General features: G+C 38.9%; 1 protein-coding gene across 1 annotated transcript in view; it reads right to left on the reverse strand.

Annotated features, from left to right (window-relative positions):
• The window catches only part of STAM (signal transducing adaptor molecule), a 34,261-nt gene that overhangs the window by 16,897 nt on the left and 588 nt on the right, over nucleotides 1-16,776 (reverse strand). Inside the window, exons 2-5 of the mRNA XM_042474851.1 lie at nucleotides 8,973-9,057; nucleotides 3,599-3,674; nucleotides 3,406-3,501; nucleotides 2,212-2,358 (exon numbers count right to left, since the gene is read on the reverse strand). Of these exons, the coding sequence (XP_042330785.1) occupies nucleotides 2,212-2,358; nucleotides 3,406-3,501; nucleotides 3,599-3,674; nucleotides 8,973-9,057 (404 nt within the window). The remainder of the gene's footprint in view (nucleotides 1-2,211; nucleotides 2,359-3,405; nucleotides 3,502-3,598; nucleotides 3,675-8,972; nucleotides 9,058-16,776) is intronic.

Below are 16,776 nucleotides of genomic sequence, written 5' to 3' on the forward strand. Positions count from 1 at the left end.
CTGAAGCTGTGACTCAAATCTAAACACAAAATTAATTTATGTTTCATAAATACTTTATACACAAGGCCTGGAGGTAAGTTTATACAGTATTTTAAATACTGACCTTGTGTACACTGAACCACCAGAAATCAATGATATCACTATCTCAACCACCAATGAAAAAGTTTTGGTTTTTGGAATATTTCAGATTTTGGAATTCTGGATAAGGAAGACTCAACCTGTACTAATCATGTAATGATAAAAGAACAGGACATTGATTTGTCAAGGCTTAATTGGAATGTAAATAGTCAGTGTTCATTCTTAAAGTGATCGTATAGTTATTGACATAGTTTTGAGTGCTGGACTAGGACAATGGGAGAGCAGGGATCAAAAAAACCACTCAGTGAAGGAAATCTATTGGATGGCCTTGGTCAAGTCCCACTCCCTCAGCCTAAGAGGAAGACAATGGCAAAACTCCTCGGAATCGATTCTGCCAAGGAAACCTTATAATAGTCCTCATGTCAGAATCAAAATAAAGGCACATAATACCAACAACAAATCCACAGAAAACTGTTTCTTCAAGACAAACCACATAACTCTCTTCATCTCCCAGAATTCTTCTTATGTTACACTGAATAATGGAACAGAAATCAAGGCTATACTACATTATTTGTTTGGCATCTCCCAGTACAATTTTGTAGATAGGCAGCTAGGTCTTAGCACAGCAGTCCCTTTGTATCTGCAGGGGATCCATTACAGACACACACACCACGAATAAGAAAAATCAAATCCCATTTTTCCCCGTGGTGGTGCAACATGTGCGCAGCTGCTATCATGGCAGCGTGCATACAACTCCATTAAGAACAGGGCTTGCCATCCACGGAAGTTTAAATCCACAGAGGGCAAGCCAGCAGATAATGAAAGCCCACTGTACACTCTGCCTCTCCTTCCATCTTAGCTCAGGAAAAATTTCAGTCTAAATTATATAGCAATATATTTTTGACATACTGAAGGGATTGCAACATCTCTCCTAGCTTCTGGGATGCTAGTAGATAAATTTATAGCAGTCACAGGCTGTACATCTTCCCCTTAGGGAAACACCCTGCCCACATGATCTTTTATCACAAAGACATCAGGTAAGAAAACCTGTATTTAAGTAAAATATGTGAATGGTGAATTGAATTACACACATCTCCTCAATTACCAAGACACTGTCCAAGCACGCTTTTCCAGTGAGTTTCTTCTCCAGCTAAGTAACTTCTCCCTTGATCCTTCCTTCACTCCTTGTTTTCAATGTAACAAATCTCTGTCCACTTGCAGGACAATCAACTGGCCTCCCTTCTCATTACTATCCTCTATTGCCAGTCTTCCTCTTCAAATTCATACTCCTGTACCAAGGTTCAACAAATCTTCTGTCTCCAGGCCACTTCTACACCATCTCTTACCATTGAGTTCACCTTCTGTTGACCTGGCTTCCACAGCTGCAACAATCCCAAGGAAGGTACTTCCTTGTTTCCCCTCTCTGTTAGGGATCTGTCCTCTCATTGGGTGCTCAGCAGCTGGTTTCAAGCCATTCATGTCTCCTCCTCCAACCTTCAGCTCCTCCTCCAAAATGTCCTTCTGTCACTGGATTTTTTTAGCTCCTCATTCTCCTCCCGCATTGTCAACCTTCTTCCCTTTTTAACTTCCTGCTCCACCACCGCTCATCCTCAACATGCTGCCTGACCTCCTGAACCACTTCTTCCTGGCTGCAATTAGGGCAAAAGGTGTGCAGTGTTTCTCATTTCATTTTGTCTCAACTACTGTCATTTTCTCCAATCTGCAGATGGTCTCTTCCTCCTCACTTCTGCCCAGGCTAGGCAACAATGGTAACAGGCTCCTTGCCTCTACCACATCCCAATTATCTTCACAATGACTCAATAGAAACCTGGGAAGTCAACACATTTAAATTCCACCAAATGGGACTACTTTAGTTGAAACAAATGGATTTATGCTGAAACATTTTGTTTTGGTTTTACCTTGTTTAAAGAAGACACGTAAGTTCAACAAAGCTGTATATACAAAGTCTATGTATATGAACTATGACATGAAAACGAACGAACTACAGACAGCAGGGCATGGAACTGAAAACTTGTTCCTTTTTGGCATAACATCTTAATCTACATTAGCTACAGATTTACTGTGGTATTCTAGACTTGTTGGTTGTTGCTATTTTGCATATAAGCACTTTACCTGTGAACCAATAACGGGAAATATAACACCTTGTTCCTTAAGATTTTTTATCATAGCAGATATCAAACTAAGTTGGGGGTCATTCTTGAATTCATCTGTCCATTCCACCATGAGCGCTTTTAATTTTTCACAGACTTTTGGATGACCCTGTGAAAAGGATAAAATTGTATGAAGTTTATGAAACTCACTGTGAGTTGGATCCTATTTAAATTTGTGAACTCAATGGACTTAATCTGCCTCTAATTTTTCACACTGACTTCAATTGGACTGAAGTGTGACTAACTTAAGAGTATGGAGCCTGCTGTGCATCTTTTCAATTTTCAGCCTTTTAGAAGCAAAGTATTGCTTGTTTATCTTAGTTCATATCAATACTGCATCAGCTGTTAATGCTACCCACGTCTTCAGTCATATGTTGTAATATAAATACAGTCAGAATGGCATGGTCTTTGGAAATCAAATACCAGAATCAATTTTCAAGTCAGCAGCATCAGCAATGTTCAAAATGCTATCAGTTTATTTCAGACCACAATGCTAGTTAGCTCTAGAACAATTTCAATTTCACTTATAAAAAATATTGCCTTCTTCCCTATATATTCTTGTAGTCACCTTAATCTCAGTCTTCACAAAACATCATCTATGTACTGTGTGAAAGGAAAATAATAAAGATATGTCCCAACAATTATGAGATTCCTTTTCTCTGAAATATAGCAAATGTAAACTGTAGCTTAGATTGTTGATAGACTGATGTTAAGACAGAGGAAGAATGGCAGCTTCCTCTGTCCCTATTATCTCAGGCCTCAAACAGATGGCCCAAAAGGGCCACCGTTGGGTCGATTTGGGGGTAGGGTGTGTATATGATGCACACCCCAGATCATGCAGACACCGTGTCAGGGCCACCTAACACAGTCCAAACCCAGCCGCAAAAGGAGTGGTTTCTTGCTGCTCCTTTTTGCAACCTGTTTGGGACTGTGGCAACAGCCACCTTTGGAACCACGGTGCCTGGTTGTCGTGGTCCCACGGCAGTCCTGCGGTGATTCTGGCCCATCTGCTTCACCCCTTAGTAACCTTTTGTTACTACAGAACACTCTACAGGCTTATTATGGCATAAACCATAATTTTGGCTACATGCACATGATCATCCCACTCCAAGATTAATTCAATTCAACAATCTTTAAGAAGCTTAACATATATTACCTTATTTAGCACATTGCTTACTTCACTAGCAAAATCTCTTGAACATACTTCTAAATGAAATATTTTGCCACAATTTGAGACACACGCTCCAAGAAGCTAAAGAAAAGAAGAGAAAATTGGAATTAAGTATTTCATTGTAGAATTTAAAATTAGTATTTTATTGTAGAACTTAACATTTTCTAAAGCAACTTACTGTCAATGCTTGCATAGCAACATGAGGATCCTTGTGGTTCACTCTTTTCATAATAGACCGAAGACAGTCTTTAGGCCTAGTAAATAAAATAAGAAGTTTTAAAAATACATTAGTATCAACCACAAGGTTCATCAAAATGGAAGAACATGTTATAATACAAAAGGAAATTAAGAATAATCCTTTTCTCCACCTAGCAAAATTCTTCTTACATTCTAGCAACTAAACAAAATTGTTTTAAAGTGACTACTCCATATTAGGATACATCAGTAACAGGATCTGTAATTCTATCAATGTGCTCTCTAGCAGCAGGACTGCCTGGTCAAAGATGCACTATCTGTAAAGCTTTTGCCAGAAGCATTAGCAAGGTGCTGCTTGTGCTTTCTGCAAAAATCACTGTGGACAAGGGAAAACATTGTGCCTGCTTTTAAGTAAGAACTTATGGAGGAAAACACAGGTGGTTTCATCCTTTCTCTGAAGTACAAGTGAGATACCTGAAGCTAATAAAAAACTGTAATGAAAAGAAGAATAAAAGCCCACAGGATGGGGGTTTGTAGTGATCTTAAATTATGGCCATAAATTAATGAGGCAAGCTGCAGGGGAAGGCAGATAGGATCTCATTCAGCTTCAGGGTCACACAGGGAACAGCCAAGCACCACATTGCTACACATTCAAGGTTTATACTCTTCACACTATTAAACACCTAACTGTTAAAAAAATAGATCAATCTTTTAGTGATCCAGCTTCTGCAACAGTATGGGAACCATACAAGCCACCACATGTTAATGTGATGCAGCTCCTAGCATTCCTCTCCTCTATGCTAGCTGGAGTTGCTGAGACTTAAAAAGGGGCAGCATGTTTCCCATCCCAGTTCTACAATCAAGTTTGTTGTTAACTGCCCTTGAGTCGATCTCAACCCATGGCAACCCTGTGGATGAGACATCTCCAAGACCCCCTGTCCTCTGCTACTCTGCTTAGTTCCTGTACATTCATACCCATGATCCTTAACAGAGTCCATCCATCTAGCATGCAGCCTTCTTCTCTTTCTACTTCGCTCCACCTTTCCTAGCATTATTGTTTTTTCCAGTGAGTCGTGCCTTCTAATGATGTGTCTGAAGTATGACAGCCTCAGTTTGGTCATCTTGACTTCCAGGGAGATTTCTGGCTTGATCTGGTCTAGGGCCCATTCGTTTGTCTTTTTGGCCATCCATGGGGATCCTCAGCACTCTTCTCCAGCACCACGTCTCAAATGCATTTTCTCCCAATTTTGTGACTTAACTGTCCAGCTCTCACAGCCATACATGTTAACAGGGAATACAATGGCTTTGTATGATTCTAACTTTTGTACTCAGCTGTATATCATTGCATTTTAGGATCTTTTCTAGTTCTTTCATAGCTGCCCTTCCAATTCTTAATCTTCTTCTGATTTTCTGGCTGCAGTCCCCGTTTCTATCAATGTTTGATCCCAGGTATGTGAACTCTTTTACTATTTCTGTTTCTTTATTGTCTAGGATGAATATGTGTAGATTCTCCGTGGTCATTATTTTTGTTTTATGTTCAACAGTAAGCCTGCTTTTGCACTTTCTTCCTTGATCTTCCGTAGATTTTTTTGAATAAAAGATCTCAAACAGAATGATGAATTAAGCAAGGCTGGATACAAATCCAAATGCTATCTTGGACAGCAGCCTGTCTGCAGAAGCTTCAGCATTTAAAGAAACATTGCACAAATAGCTGTAGTAGTTCTCAAGTCAACTGATAGCATTACCACTAAGAAACCTTTTTAAATACAGTAAGTAGAATTTTTTACAGCAAAACATGGAATTGTGCATCAGGGCCATGTTTTCATATGTGAAGAGATAGTAAATGTGACATCATAGCCAAGTAGTATAATCTGCCCTTTTTATCAGTGATGTGCCAAAAATGTTTAAGAGAGTACATTTTTATTTTGATTCTATGATTTTTAATACTTCACCATTTCATTTTTACAGCATCCACTAATATTCAACTACTTAAAGGCAAGTCTAGCTTAAGTTACACTGTAGCTTTCAGTAATCTATATTTGGTGGTGTCTATGTTTTACAAACCTATGCATCATACTTAGCACTACTAATTATAGAAAATGCTGCCACGTAGTATGATCATTTCACACTGTACAGATCTGTGAACTTGTCTTATACCAAGAAGAAACTGCTATCAAGTTTTCTGCAATAAACAACTGAAAGAACAATCTCTAACAACAGTTTCTGGGTACTTATTTTACAAGATTTAATAACTCCCACTCAGTATAACACTTCTATGAAATATACTATGTTTTTTAAATCATCAATATAACCACTGTTAACATTGAAAAAGTGGTTTTACAGTGATTTATTAATTCTACTCTGTAACATATTCTGTAACTCACCGGCTGGGAGCTGGTCAACTGAATCTAACACAAAATCTGCACCACAGAACAGACATACAAATAAACTAATCCACACAAACCTGTATATACCCTTTTAATCCATTATGAATAAAGACATTTAGCAAGATCACTAGAGATTAGTTTCATATCTTCAGCATTTCAACTAATACTATCTGTACTTACTGCACTGGGAAGGATTTTTAAAGGATTTAAAATCTGATCTACATCCACCCAGAGTCCAGATTATCTGCAGGACCATATTATTACATATGAAGTTTTGAAATCTTCAGGAGAGACTTTTCTCTCCATGGCACTACCTTACACCTGGTGGGAACATGTGAGAGGACCTTCTTGGTGTCTTCTCCCAGGCTCTGGAACTCCCTTTCTAAAATGCTACACTAGCACCCTGCATGGCTTACATCTAGCAGCAGGCAGGCTTTTGCTTCAATAGACCTCTGGTAACTTGTTTTCTCACAGTGAAAGTGTTTTTAATAATGTGCTATATTGTCTATATTAAGAGCCAGCACGGTGTAGTAGTTTGAGAGTTGAACTATAACTCTGGAGAGCATGGTTTGAATCCCTGCTCAGCCATGAAAAGCCATTGGGTGACCTTGGGCAAGCTACACTCTCTCAGCCTCACAGGATAGCAATGTCAAGCCCTATCTGAAGAAACTTGCCAAGAAAACCCTGTGATAATTTCATATTAGGGTCACCATAAGTTGGAAACAACTTGAGGGCACACAACACACACTGTCTGTTTTTAATAATTATGCTTTTGATAAGTACACCATTGAATTCTATTAATTCTATTTTCATTTTTACATCATTTTAGTGATATGAATTTTTATCTGAATTGATTTTAAATTCTGTAAGCCACCTTGAGTCCTAGGCTGGAAGAATAACAATGAGGAGGAGGAGGAGAACGATTTGAGAACTTGTAGGAAATCTGTCAAAATTAAAATAATACAAAGCCACTATTGCAGGCCTAACACCCACGACTGTCTAGAATAGGTCTGTGGAATGACTTCAAGGCTCCTCCCCCGCTTGGCCTCCTCTTGAAAAGTCCATACAGTGGAGGAGAAAGGGCGAACGCTCACCCTGCAAGGTTCCTATAAAACCTGGCTTTTTCCTGAGGAGAAGGTCAGGTGGTGGGGGAAGAAGAGGACAGGTGAACACTCATACTGCAAGGCTCCTCCACTGCTAAGTTTTTTTCCCAAGGAGAAGACCAGATGGAGGAGGAGGTGGAGGACAGGTAAATGCTTGCCCCTTGAGGCTCCTCCATGGCCTGGCATTCTCCCAAGGAGAAGGCCAGGTGGTGGAGGAGGAGGATGGGCAAATGCTTGTCCGGCAAGGCTCCTCCACCGCCCTGCTTTGTCCTGAAAAGAAGGCCAAGTGGTGGCAGCAGAGCAAGGCTCTTCCGCTACTCGACTTTCTCCTAAGGAAAAGGACAGGTGGAGAAAGGCAGGCAAACACTCACCCTGCAAAGCTTCTCCTTTGCCCAGTTTTCTCCTGGGTGGTGGAGGAGCCTTGTAGGGCAAGCATTTGCCCATCCTCCTTGTCTGCCATCTGGCCTTCTCCTCAGGAGAAAACCAGGCAGTAGAGGAGCCTTGAGGGGAGCCTTTTCCCATCCTCTGCCTCCGCCTGGCTTTCTCCTTGAGAGAAAACCAAACAGTGGAGGAGCCCGAAGAGAAGTCTTCACGGAAGAGGAGAATGACAAAGGCTGCCCTGCTGCTCAGCTTTCTCCTAAGGAGAGAGCCAGGCAGAGGAGGAAAAGAAAAAGGAGGAGGAAATTAATATTAATTATAATTAATATCATTTATTATTTAATTAAAACCTATCTGTAGCCCGAAGAAGTTTAGCCTATTTTAATTCTGGCCCCTACCTACTGCTAAGTTGTACAGGCCTGGTCTAGAAATACAGTCAATCAAACTAGTTAATTTAGGTTAGGCAACTAAGTGGGTTGTAACAGTGAGTCCCTCCCAGTTGGTCACATCAGCACTTCACAAGCCACTGGAAATTATGTCACTCCCAATTTCATGTTTTTGGCGAAAATCCAGCAGTTTTCCCCATGTTTTTTGGTATTTGGGAGCACTAGGGGAGTGGACTTGAACACCATGTTCTATAGCAGTTTTGAACAAATGGGCAGGGAGGGAATCCTGCATCATTGGGGGGGGGGGGGGGGTGTTACAGAAAAGGTGGTGAGATGATATGGCCTATACCTTCCTCTTCTAGCCTTATATAAACCCAGTGCTTCCTCAGGCTCAATAAATATAGTCCATGTACCATATTACAAAGTGATTCTGAAAGAAACTAATTTCAAAACCAGCATAGGCTGTTCTTCAAAAAGCAAACACTCCTTCAACTGAAAACTGTGAATACAAAACAGAATTCATTTAGGTTAATTAAATTATGTGAATAAAGATTTCATCAGTAGGTTAAATGGTTCTGCCAAGAATTGCAATTTAATCCTGTTTCTTGAATGCTTGTTGAAGGTTTGAAATAGTCTATAAAAAAGGAAACACAGCTGATCATGACATTATACAGTGGTTAGGAATATTTTAGGAACCAAAATAAAAATAAGATATTGGTATGTTTTATCATTTCAGTGCTTTGAAAAAGAAGATCTAGAAAGGGTGTTTTGCTTTTGAAAAAATATGAGTGTTCTTGGCTCACTTAGGAGATCAAATTGTACAGTACACAAATACTGTGGAAACAGCAAAACACAATGTGTAATACCTGATGCCACATTTAACAAAATAATATTCCACATTTGCCACATGAGCTGTTCCACGGAATTAATTCTCCAAACTTTCTATGCTTTTCAAAAATACCAAAGTTTCGTATAAAATTTAATGTTAACACATAGTTTTGTAGGCCCCCCCCAGAGTACACATTTTAGAGTTAGACTACTATCTCTCAACCTTCCACATAAAATGAATTTTACTAAAACAAAATGAAGAAATATGTACTTACCCAGTTCGTGACTGTCCAACTTTATCACAAATATCTAAGATCAGCCCCCAGTCTTCAGCTGTATTCATTTCACTAGTTGCTTTTTCTTGAAACACACAAAAAACATGGAATAAACTTTAACATGGAGGTAAAAAGTCAGGACACTGCACAGAACAAAATATAAATTGTTATGGTCATCTTTAAAAAATTAATTAAGACACAGCCTTCTTACATGGAAGCCTACTGTAGCATTGTATCAAAATTCAGCTGAAACAAAATGTTACATGAACTCTTAAGAAAACATCACACACTTTTAGTTCTAAGGGTGTGAACACGGTCAATACCAGAGTCTCATTACTCAAGACATTAGCACATTGGATCGTCAAGTCAACACATTTCTGCTACAGCCGCTCCTGTAGATCCTCCATGCCAGCAATAATAATAATCTTCTCTTATCGTGTATTTCCTTGATCTTTGCTTTGAGCTATTGCTCAGAGTTTGTTGCTTTGGCCTGTAAGACTCCATGCAGAGTTGCAGGTGCAATGCCTTTTCACATCCACTGTTCAAACTATGCAGCAATTTTGAATATTTTAATGCTGTATTTTGAGTCAGAGCCTCCACAATGTATAGAACAGTAAAGGTGTTTTTTTTCCAACAGCATCTTCTTGTTTGGAAAAAGAAATGTTTTAAAACTAATTGATTGAATTGAAACAGGAGTGAGAAATATAGTCTATGGGTCATGTTTGCTAATACCCATGCCCCTACTATATTGATGCATGACACTGCCACAGACTATTTTCTTATAGAAAACAGAATGTTTTCCTTTTTTAAAAAAGGTTTTAAAATGTGTCAGCTAACATACAGATAAATGAATGGAAAAAAGAGGGACTGGGAGGTCTTGGTGAGATAAATCTATGCATAAAGTATAGTGCAACACAGGCAAAGTTCGGGGGGGGGGGAATGCACACCAGTGTCTTCCTTTAACATCCTCAGCTGTTATAAAATGTTGATTCACTAACATGTGGCTATTTTATCATTAGCAGTATAGAATGAAAATTCCAGATTAAGATGTGGTAAAACTGTAGAACAGGATTTGGAAAGCAACTCCAGAAATTATACCAACTACTATTGTCTTAACTAACCAAAACTCCATGCAGTTCTCTATTATTAAGTTTCAGTAGAGATGTCTCCTGGAAGTGTTGCTTTGACCTATAAAGCTCTTTACTGCTTGGGTCCAGGTTATTCGAAGGACCTTATCTCCTTTTATGAACCCATTAGATCATCAGGAGAGGCCCTTCTCTCTGTTCCACCGCTTTCTCAGGTTTGTTTGGTGGGGACAGGAGAAAGGGTCTTCTTGGTGGCTGCTCTCAGGTGAGAATGGCCCCATCCCTGCTCTCCTTTCGGCAGCAGGTAAAAATGTTTTTGTGCCATCAGGCTTTTTCAAACTGGCGAGGGCTGGGCTTTGAAATGTAGTGTGATTCAGATTTTAAGGTTTATACAGTTGGTCCTCCATATCTGTGGATTTTTTATCCATGGATTCAAGCATCCACAGCTGTAAAATATGTTTAAAAAGTATAAATCCCCAGTAACAAACCTTGATTTTGCCATTTTATATAAGGGACGCCATTTTGCTATGCCACTGCATTTAATAGGACTTGGACATTCACAGATTTGGGTATCCACAGGGGTCCTGGAACCAAACCCCAGTGGATACCAAGGACGCAGTGAATACTGTTTTATAAATACATTTCATGGTTGTTTTTAAATGTTACATTTATACTTTTTTGATGTTTTTGTATTCATTTTAATCTGTATTGTTTTAAATTTGCTGTTAACTGCCTTGAGTCCCTCTATCAGAAGAAGGGCAGAATATAACAAATAAATAAATAAGTGAACTACCAACAGAAGTATAAGAAAAACATTATAAAAGGGGAAAAGAAACCATTTCAATGCTATAAAGATACCTCATATGAGCTACAATTTTTTTTGTATTATGGAATCTAGCATAATTATCACTAGTAGAATTATATTACTAATGAGTTAGAATTCCTGCATGTCCTAGACTAGTATGCCTTGTAAAATATGACTCAGTCCTCTATTACATGAGTAACATACAATCCTAATTACACATTAAACACAGGGGGACTTGCCAGTAATGAATGAGCTAATAATAAATTTTAGGATCATGATTGCTTAAACAGATCTGGACAATCATCCCTACCAAATATTGCCTGAACCAAGAAATTTTAATGTCACTTTGTAATAGGCAGAACTATTTTTAAAACAAATTCAATGACAGATTTGTAATGTCAGCTGGTCACATTCCAAACAATCTTGGATACAATGCTGCATGACTTTGGTTTTTCACGGAACTGACGACAAGTTATGCAAACAGAACCACATTTCTTCCAAAGTAACCTGTATTGCATTTCGACTTCTGTAAATAAAAAAAAACTTACAGAAAGTTGTCTTAGTAGTTGTTAAAACTTGACAGATTTTAATTTTCAGGATATATTTCAGTCTAGAGTGCCCTCTTATTAAGATCTGGAACAGATTATGTACTGTCTACTCTGACCGGCAGTGGCTTTTTAGGATCTCTGAAAGAAGCCTCTCCCATAACCATCTGCCTGATCATTTCAAGTGAACACACCAAGGATCGAAACTGAAATCTTCTCCATGAAAAGCATAACCCAATTCTAACAGCTAGTCTCAACTAGAGTTGATCCACTGAATCAATGAAATTTACAGAAAGTGTTGACTCATTCTGCTTTTCTGCTGTTTTAAGTTGGTGATCTGTTTAATATGCTTTTATTGTATTTAGAATTATTTTATTTATTTTATCTCAAGATCATTACAGTAGTTTGTTAGTATGGTTTTAATTGTACATCACACTAGACAGTGGAATACAAATATTTTAATTAATAAATGTATTCTACCATTGATGTATGGTACTTCCAGAAATTCATGAAGCATTGTAATTACTGTACAGTACTTGAGAGACCATCATGAAAAACCCTTCTAAAACTTTACATGCCCTTACCTAAGAGATTGTAAGAGTTAAACTTTTGAGTAACGTATAAATGTGTTTTAAAAAACTACCTAAGAGTGGTAGAAAAGTTAGTAAGAAATGGTATATGTATCATAGTAACTGTTGTGTTTATGTTGTGAAAAAAGGAAGTAAGACCTATTGAGTTCTATGATAGGCATGACATTTCTTTTTCAATTGTTGAAGTTTAGGGGACGATTCATTTTGTTTCTTTAATGCCACCAAGACTTTTTGTAATAATACCTGTTTATGCTTACTGAGACCTAATGTAGCAATAAAATGCAGCAATGTAGATATAAATAAATAAATACTAGAAGTGTTGCATGAAAATCTCCAATTATTTAACAGTCTTGCAATCATAAAGCAAATTTGAAATCTTATAACACTAGACAAGTGCCTATATGGATACAGAGGTCAAGATATTGGACCTGTCATCAGTATATGCAACTTTAAAACTAATTTGGCATAGGTTTCACATTGTCAAATATTTGTACTATCATCATCACTATTGAAATACCGGTTGCCATGCTCAAGACCTAAATTACAATTATCTGTGCAGACGAATGCTACCAGACAACATACTGGAATTCTTCAACGGGTTGAAAGAAAGTCTGTAAACATTTTTTGAAAGTGGCAAGAAGATCCCACCCCAATCTACAGCCTTGAAATCTTAAAAACTGGAAGTATGACTTTCACTGATCAATTTCTTCTTTCTACTGAGAGGAACTGCAGATAGCAATCATCTCTTGGAAGCAAGCAAAAGATAAACTACCTCAGTTCCTATAATGCCAACATCAAAATGCTATTCGGTTAGATGAATAATGCAATAGCAACACTGAAAAGACACAGTATTTCTCTGGATCTTCTATGGGGTTTATCCCCAATAAGTGTACATAGGAACACAGCCTTATATAGTTGCAAAACACCCTTCTCAAAACAGGATAAAATAGGTTTTAAAATTTTAAAATCCTGATCCTAGGCATGTTTACTCAGGCTCAAGTTCCAGAAAACTTGATGGAGCACACCCTCCGTGCATATACTATAGAAAAAATCTTAGGTTTTGAAGAACACTGGTATTACATAACTTGATTTGTATTGACCTTTGAACACTTTGTGAATATTTCTAGAAGCACTGGCAGATATAACTGAAAAAAGCAAGGAAACAAGCAAACTCAGAAATCATATATAAACAGTTACGTGAATTCATGTAGGAAACCCCCTCTATGTCAAAAACCTGTAAGCTTTTATAAAAATAGGTGAGAGATCAATAGCAAGTCATACATTTCTTCTATCTCCAATTCAAATATCACCAGACTAATATCATATAAATCAACCAAGTTCTCTCCAATTTTTGTCTGCCATCTTTTTTATTTATGAAGTTAGCTATACCCCTCATCAAAACCTGTTCCTCTGCTTGCAAGGAATGCCTAGCCACCCACAATGGAGCCTCTTAGGACATTCCACCCATCCATTCTGAGAACAATAGGCCTTAGACTTGTACAGATCCATTCACTCTTTTCACATTGCTCACTTTAATGTGGGAAAAACAAACACTTGGAAACTCCAGTTGTTTGAACCTAGGAGTCCCCTTGACCCTGGCAAATAACGTTTTCCCTGTGAGAGAAAAATGAATTAATGAGTTTGTACACATCCCAGACCTGATCTGATTGGAGAATAACAAGTGAGTTAAAGAGTGTAGATTCTGCTACACAGTACTCTCTTTCTCTTTGGGTCATTCGTATTTTCTAAACCGTTTACACTCCTCTCTGAAAACAGTTGTTCTCCTTAAGATTTCCCCATCTAAAGACTTAATACAAAGGCTGCATTTTGCCAACGTACTCCAGTTCATCTCAGACTGTCCTATATTAACAGGTGCAACCCTCTGGCAGACATCCCACATTTTTATGAATCACTGATGACTCTGCATGTAAGCATTGAAGTCAGCCAGTCATGGAATTTCATGTTTGACAACTATCTTTTCTAACAAGTTTTAGTTTTAGTCATCCTTTGGCCTGTGGGGGAGCGAACAGGCAGGCCCAGCTCCATCGGGGCTAGCCTGAAGAAGAAGAGCCCTCCCTCCAGTCCATCTGCCTTGTTCCAGGCCTCAGAGGGAGAGAATAACCACTGGACCTGATCCCATTCTCCACCACCATTCATTCCCTTCTCCTTTTATGTCGTGCCTTTTAGATTGTAAGCCTGAGGACAGGGAATAGTGTAAATAAAGATAACAATTGTAAGCCGCTCTGATAGCCTTTAGGGCTGAAGGGCGGGGTATAAATACCATAAATAAATAAATAATAGTAGTAGTAGTAAAAAACTACTTCTTTTTGTGTATCTTCATGTCATTTCTGACATGGTAAACATAACGTGAATCTATTGCAGGATTTTCTTGGCAGAATTTGTTCATAATAGGTTTCCATTGCCTTCCCTAGAGGCTGAGAATATGTGACTTACCCAAGGTCACCCAGTGATTTTCTATTGATGAGCAGGGATTGGAACCTTCTCCCAGTGTCTTAGTACAACACTCAAACACCACACTCACTCTCTGGTACTCTTTTACTTATTTTTCTTCTCATTTTCTCTCTCTCTCTTTTTGCTTCACATATTCATAAGCATTTGTAGCTTTTACTCTTACAATTTTCAATTAAAAATATGTAAAAAAAAAGAAATCAAATAAAGCAGCTACGAAAGAACTAGGTAAGACCTTCAGCTGCAAATACAAAAATTGTAATTATGCAGGCCAGAGTACCTAGGACCAGAGTTTGACTTAGATGTGGCTTCCAGCCTCTTAGGACGCATGTGTCGTTTAAACAGCACACCTCCAAAGCGGCCTGAAGCCACTTCATTTGGCCTGTCTGTTCAGGTGCAATGTCAACTTGCCAAGAAATAACAATATGATTCAATGTATTTTGTTTAGTCATTGTGTGCCATCAAGTCGTTTCCAACTTATGGTGACACTATTACTATTACAGGGTTTTCTGGAGCTGAGATAGTTTGACACACCAACCAGGTTTCCATATCTGAGCAGGGAATCAAACCTGGATCTCCAGGGTCCTAGTGTTAAACTCAAACTACTATGCTATGCTGGCTCAATTTAATGTATACAGTATCAGATATTCAAACCTCCTTATCAACAACCTTCCTAAAGTTAGTATTTGGGGGGGGGGAATAAAAATACATTTATTAATACAATTAACCTGGAACCAGTCACTTTCCACCAAGTTTACCTTGCAGGGTTGTGGCAAACAAAGAGAAGCTGGAGAATGAAGCTACACACAAATATCCTGCTTTCTTACAAGACAAACATCTAAACATTATGAAGAACTTCCTGACAGTAAGAGCTGTTTGACTGTGGAACACACTGCCTTGGAGTGTGGAGGAATCTCCTCCTTTGGAGGTTTCTAGACAGAGGCTGGATGGCCATCTGTTGGCGCAATGGATTCAAGCAACAGAAAAAGAGATTCCACCTAAACATCAAGAAGAACCTGACAGTAAGAGCTGCTTGTGGAACATGCTGCCTCAGAAAGTGGTGAAGTCTCTTCCTTTGGATGTTTTCAAACAGGCTGGATGGCCATTTGTCGGGAGTGCTTTGATTGTGTCTTCCTGCATGGCCACACACACCATCAGACTTGAAGATCTTGGCCTGGCAGTCCTCCAGACCATTGAATCCTCTACCAGTGCCAGCTTTTCCAACAGCAGCAGCCAAAGAGGTTCTTGCAAAATCAAAGCAGAGGGGTGTTGCTCCACCACTAGAAGCCAAATTACCAGCAATAAACAACCAGAACTGTGTGTGCTTATCTTAAGAAAACCTGCTTATACTTGAAGGCAAAATTGAGGGGCTGAGTTGGGAAGTATCTATGTTCCAAAGACTAAGATATGGAGCAATGGTTCAAACTGGGAGAAAAGGGATTCCACCTCAGCATTAGGAAGCGCTGTTGGACAGTGTGGGATATGCTCTCTCTCAGAGTGCTGCACTTTCCTTCTTTGGGTGTTTTTAAACAGAGGCTGGATGGCCATCTGTCAGGAGTGCTCTGTGTATTCCTGTATGGCAGGGCTTGGAGTGGATGGCCCTTGGGGTCTCTACCAATTCTAGCATTCTTGAGAAGGTGAGAACATTAAAAACAAAGCCTTTATAAACATTTGAAAATGAAGAAGGGAAGATCTGTAGGACTCTTGATCTTTTAGTTTTAAAAACCGAGATGTGAGAGATACAAAATAAGCCCCACCCTGAGTAACATATGGGAAAGAAAGAGAAGTACAAAAACAAATGCCTCCTCCTCCTCCTCCTCCTAAGAAAACCTGCTTATACCCGTGGCCCTTTGTATTCATTGATTTCTTAACCATGGATTCAAGCATCCTCAACTTGGAAGTATTCAAAAATAACACAAATTCCAAAAAGCAAGCCTTGATTTAGCCACTTTCTATAAGGGACTTCATTTCACAATGTCCTTGTATTTAGTAGGACTTGAGCATCCATGGTTTTTGCTATTAATATGGGGGAGGGGGGGCTATCCTGGAACCAAACCTCAGCGGATATCAATGGCCTGCTGTACTTATCCTTGAAGGCAATCCTTGAATCCCAAAGCACTGAGGCATGGCAGTTAAACCGACGTCAAAGTGGAATATTTCCGCAGCATGGATGCAGCAGAAGAGGCAGTTTCTGCTGACTTCCCCACTCCTCCATTTCTTTGTGTCTCATGCCTTTTTGGATTATAAGCCTGAGGGAAGGGAGCTGCCTAATTACCAATTTATAAGCCACTCTGAGAGCATTTCTAAAGA

The sequence above is a fragment of the Sceloporus undulatus genome, chromosome 6 (assembly GCF_019175285.1).
Source record: "Sceloporus undulatus isolate JIND9_A2432 ecotype Alabama chromosome 6, SceUnd_v1.1, whole genome shotgun sequence".
NCBI classification, from domain to species: Eukaryota; Metazoa; Chordata; class Lepidosauria; order Squamata; family Phrynosomatidae; genus Sceloporus; species Sceloporus undulatus.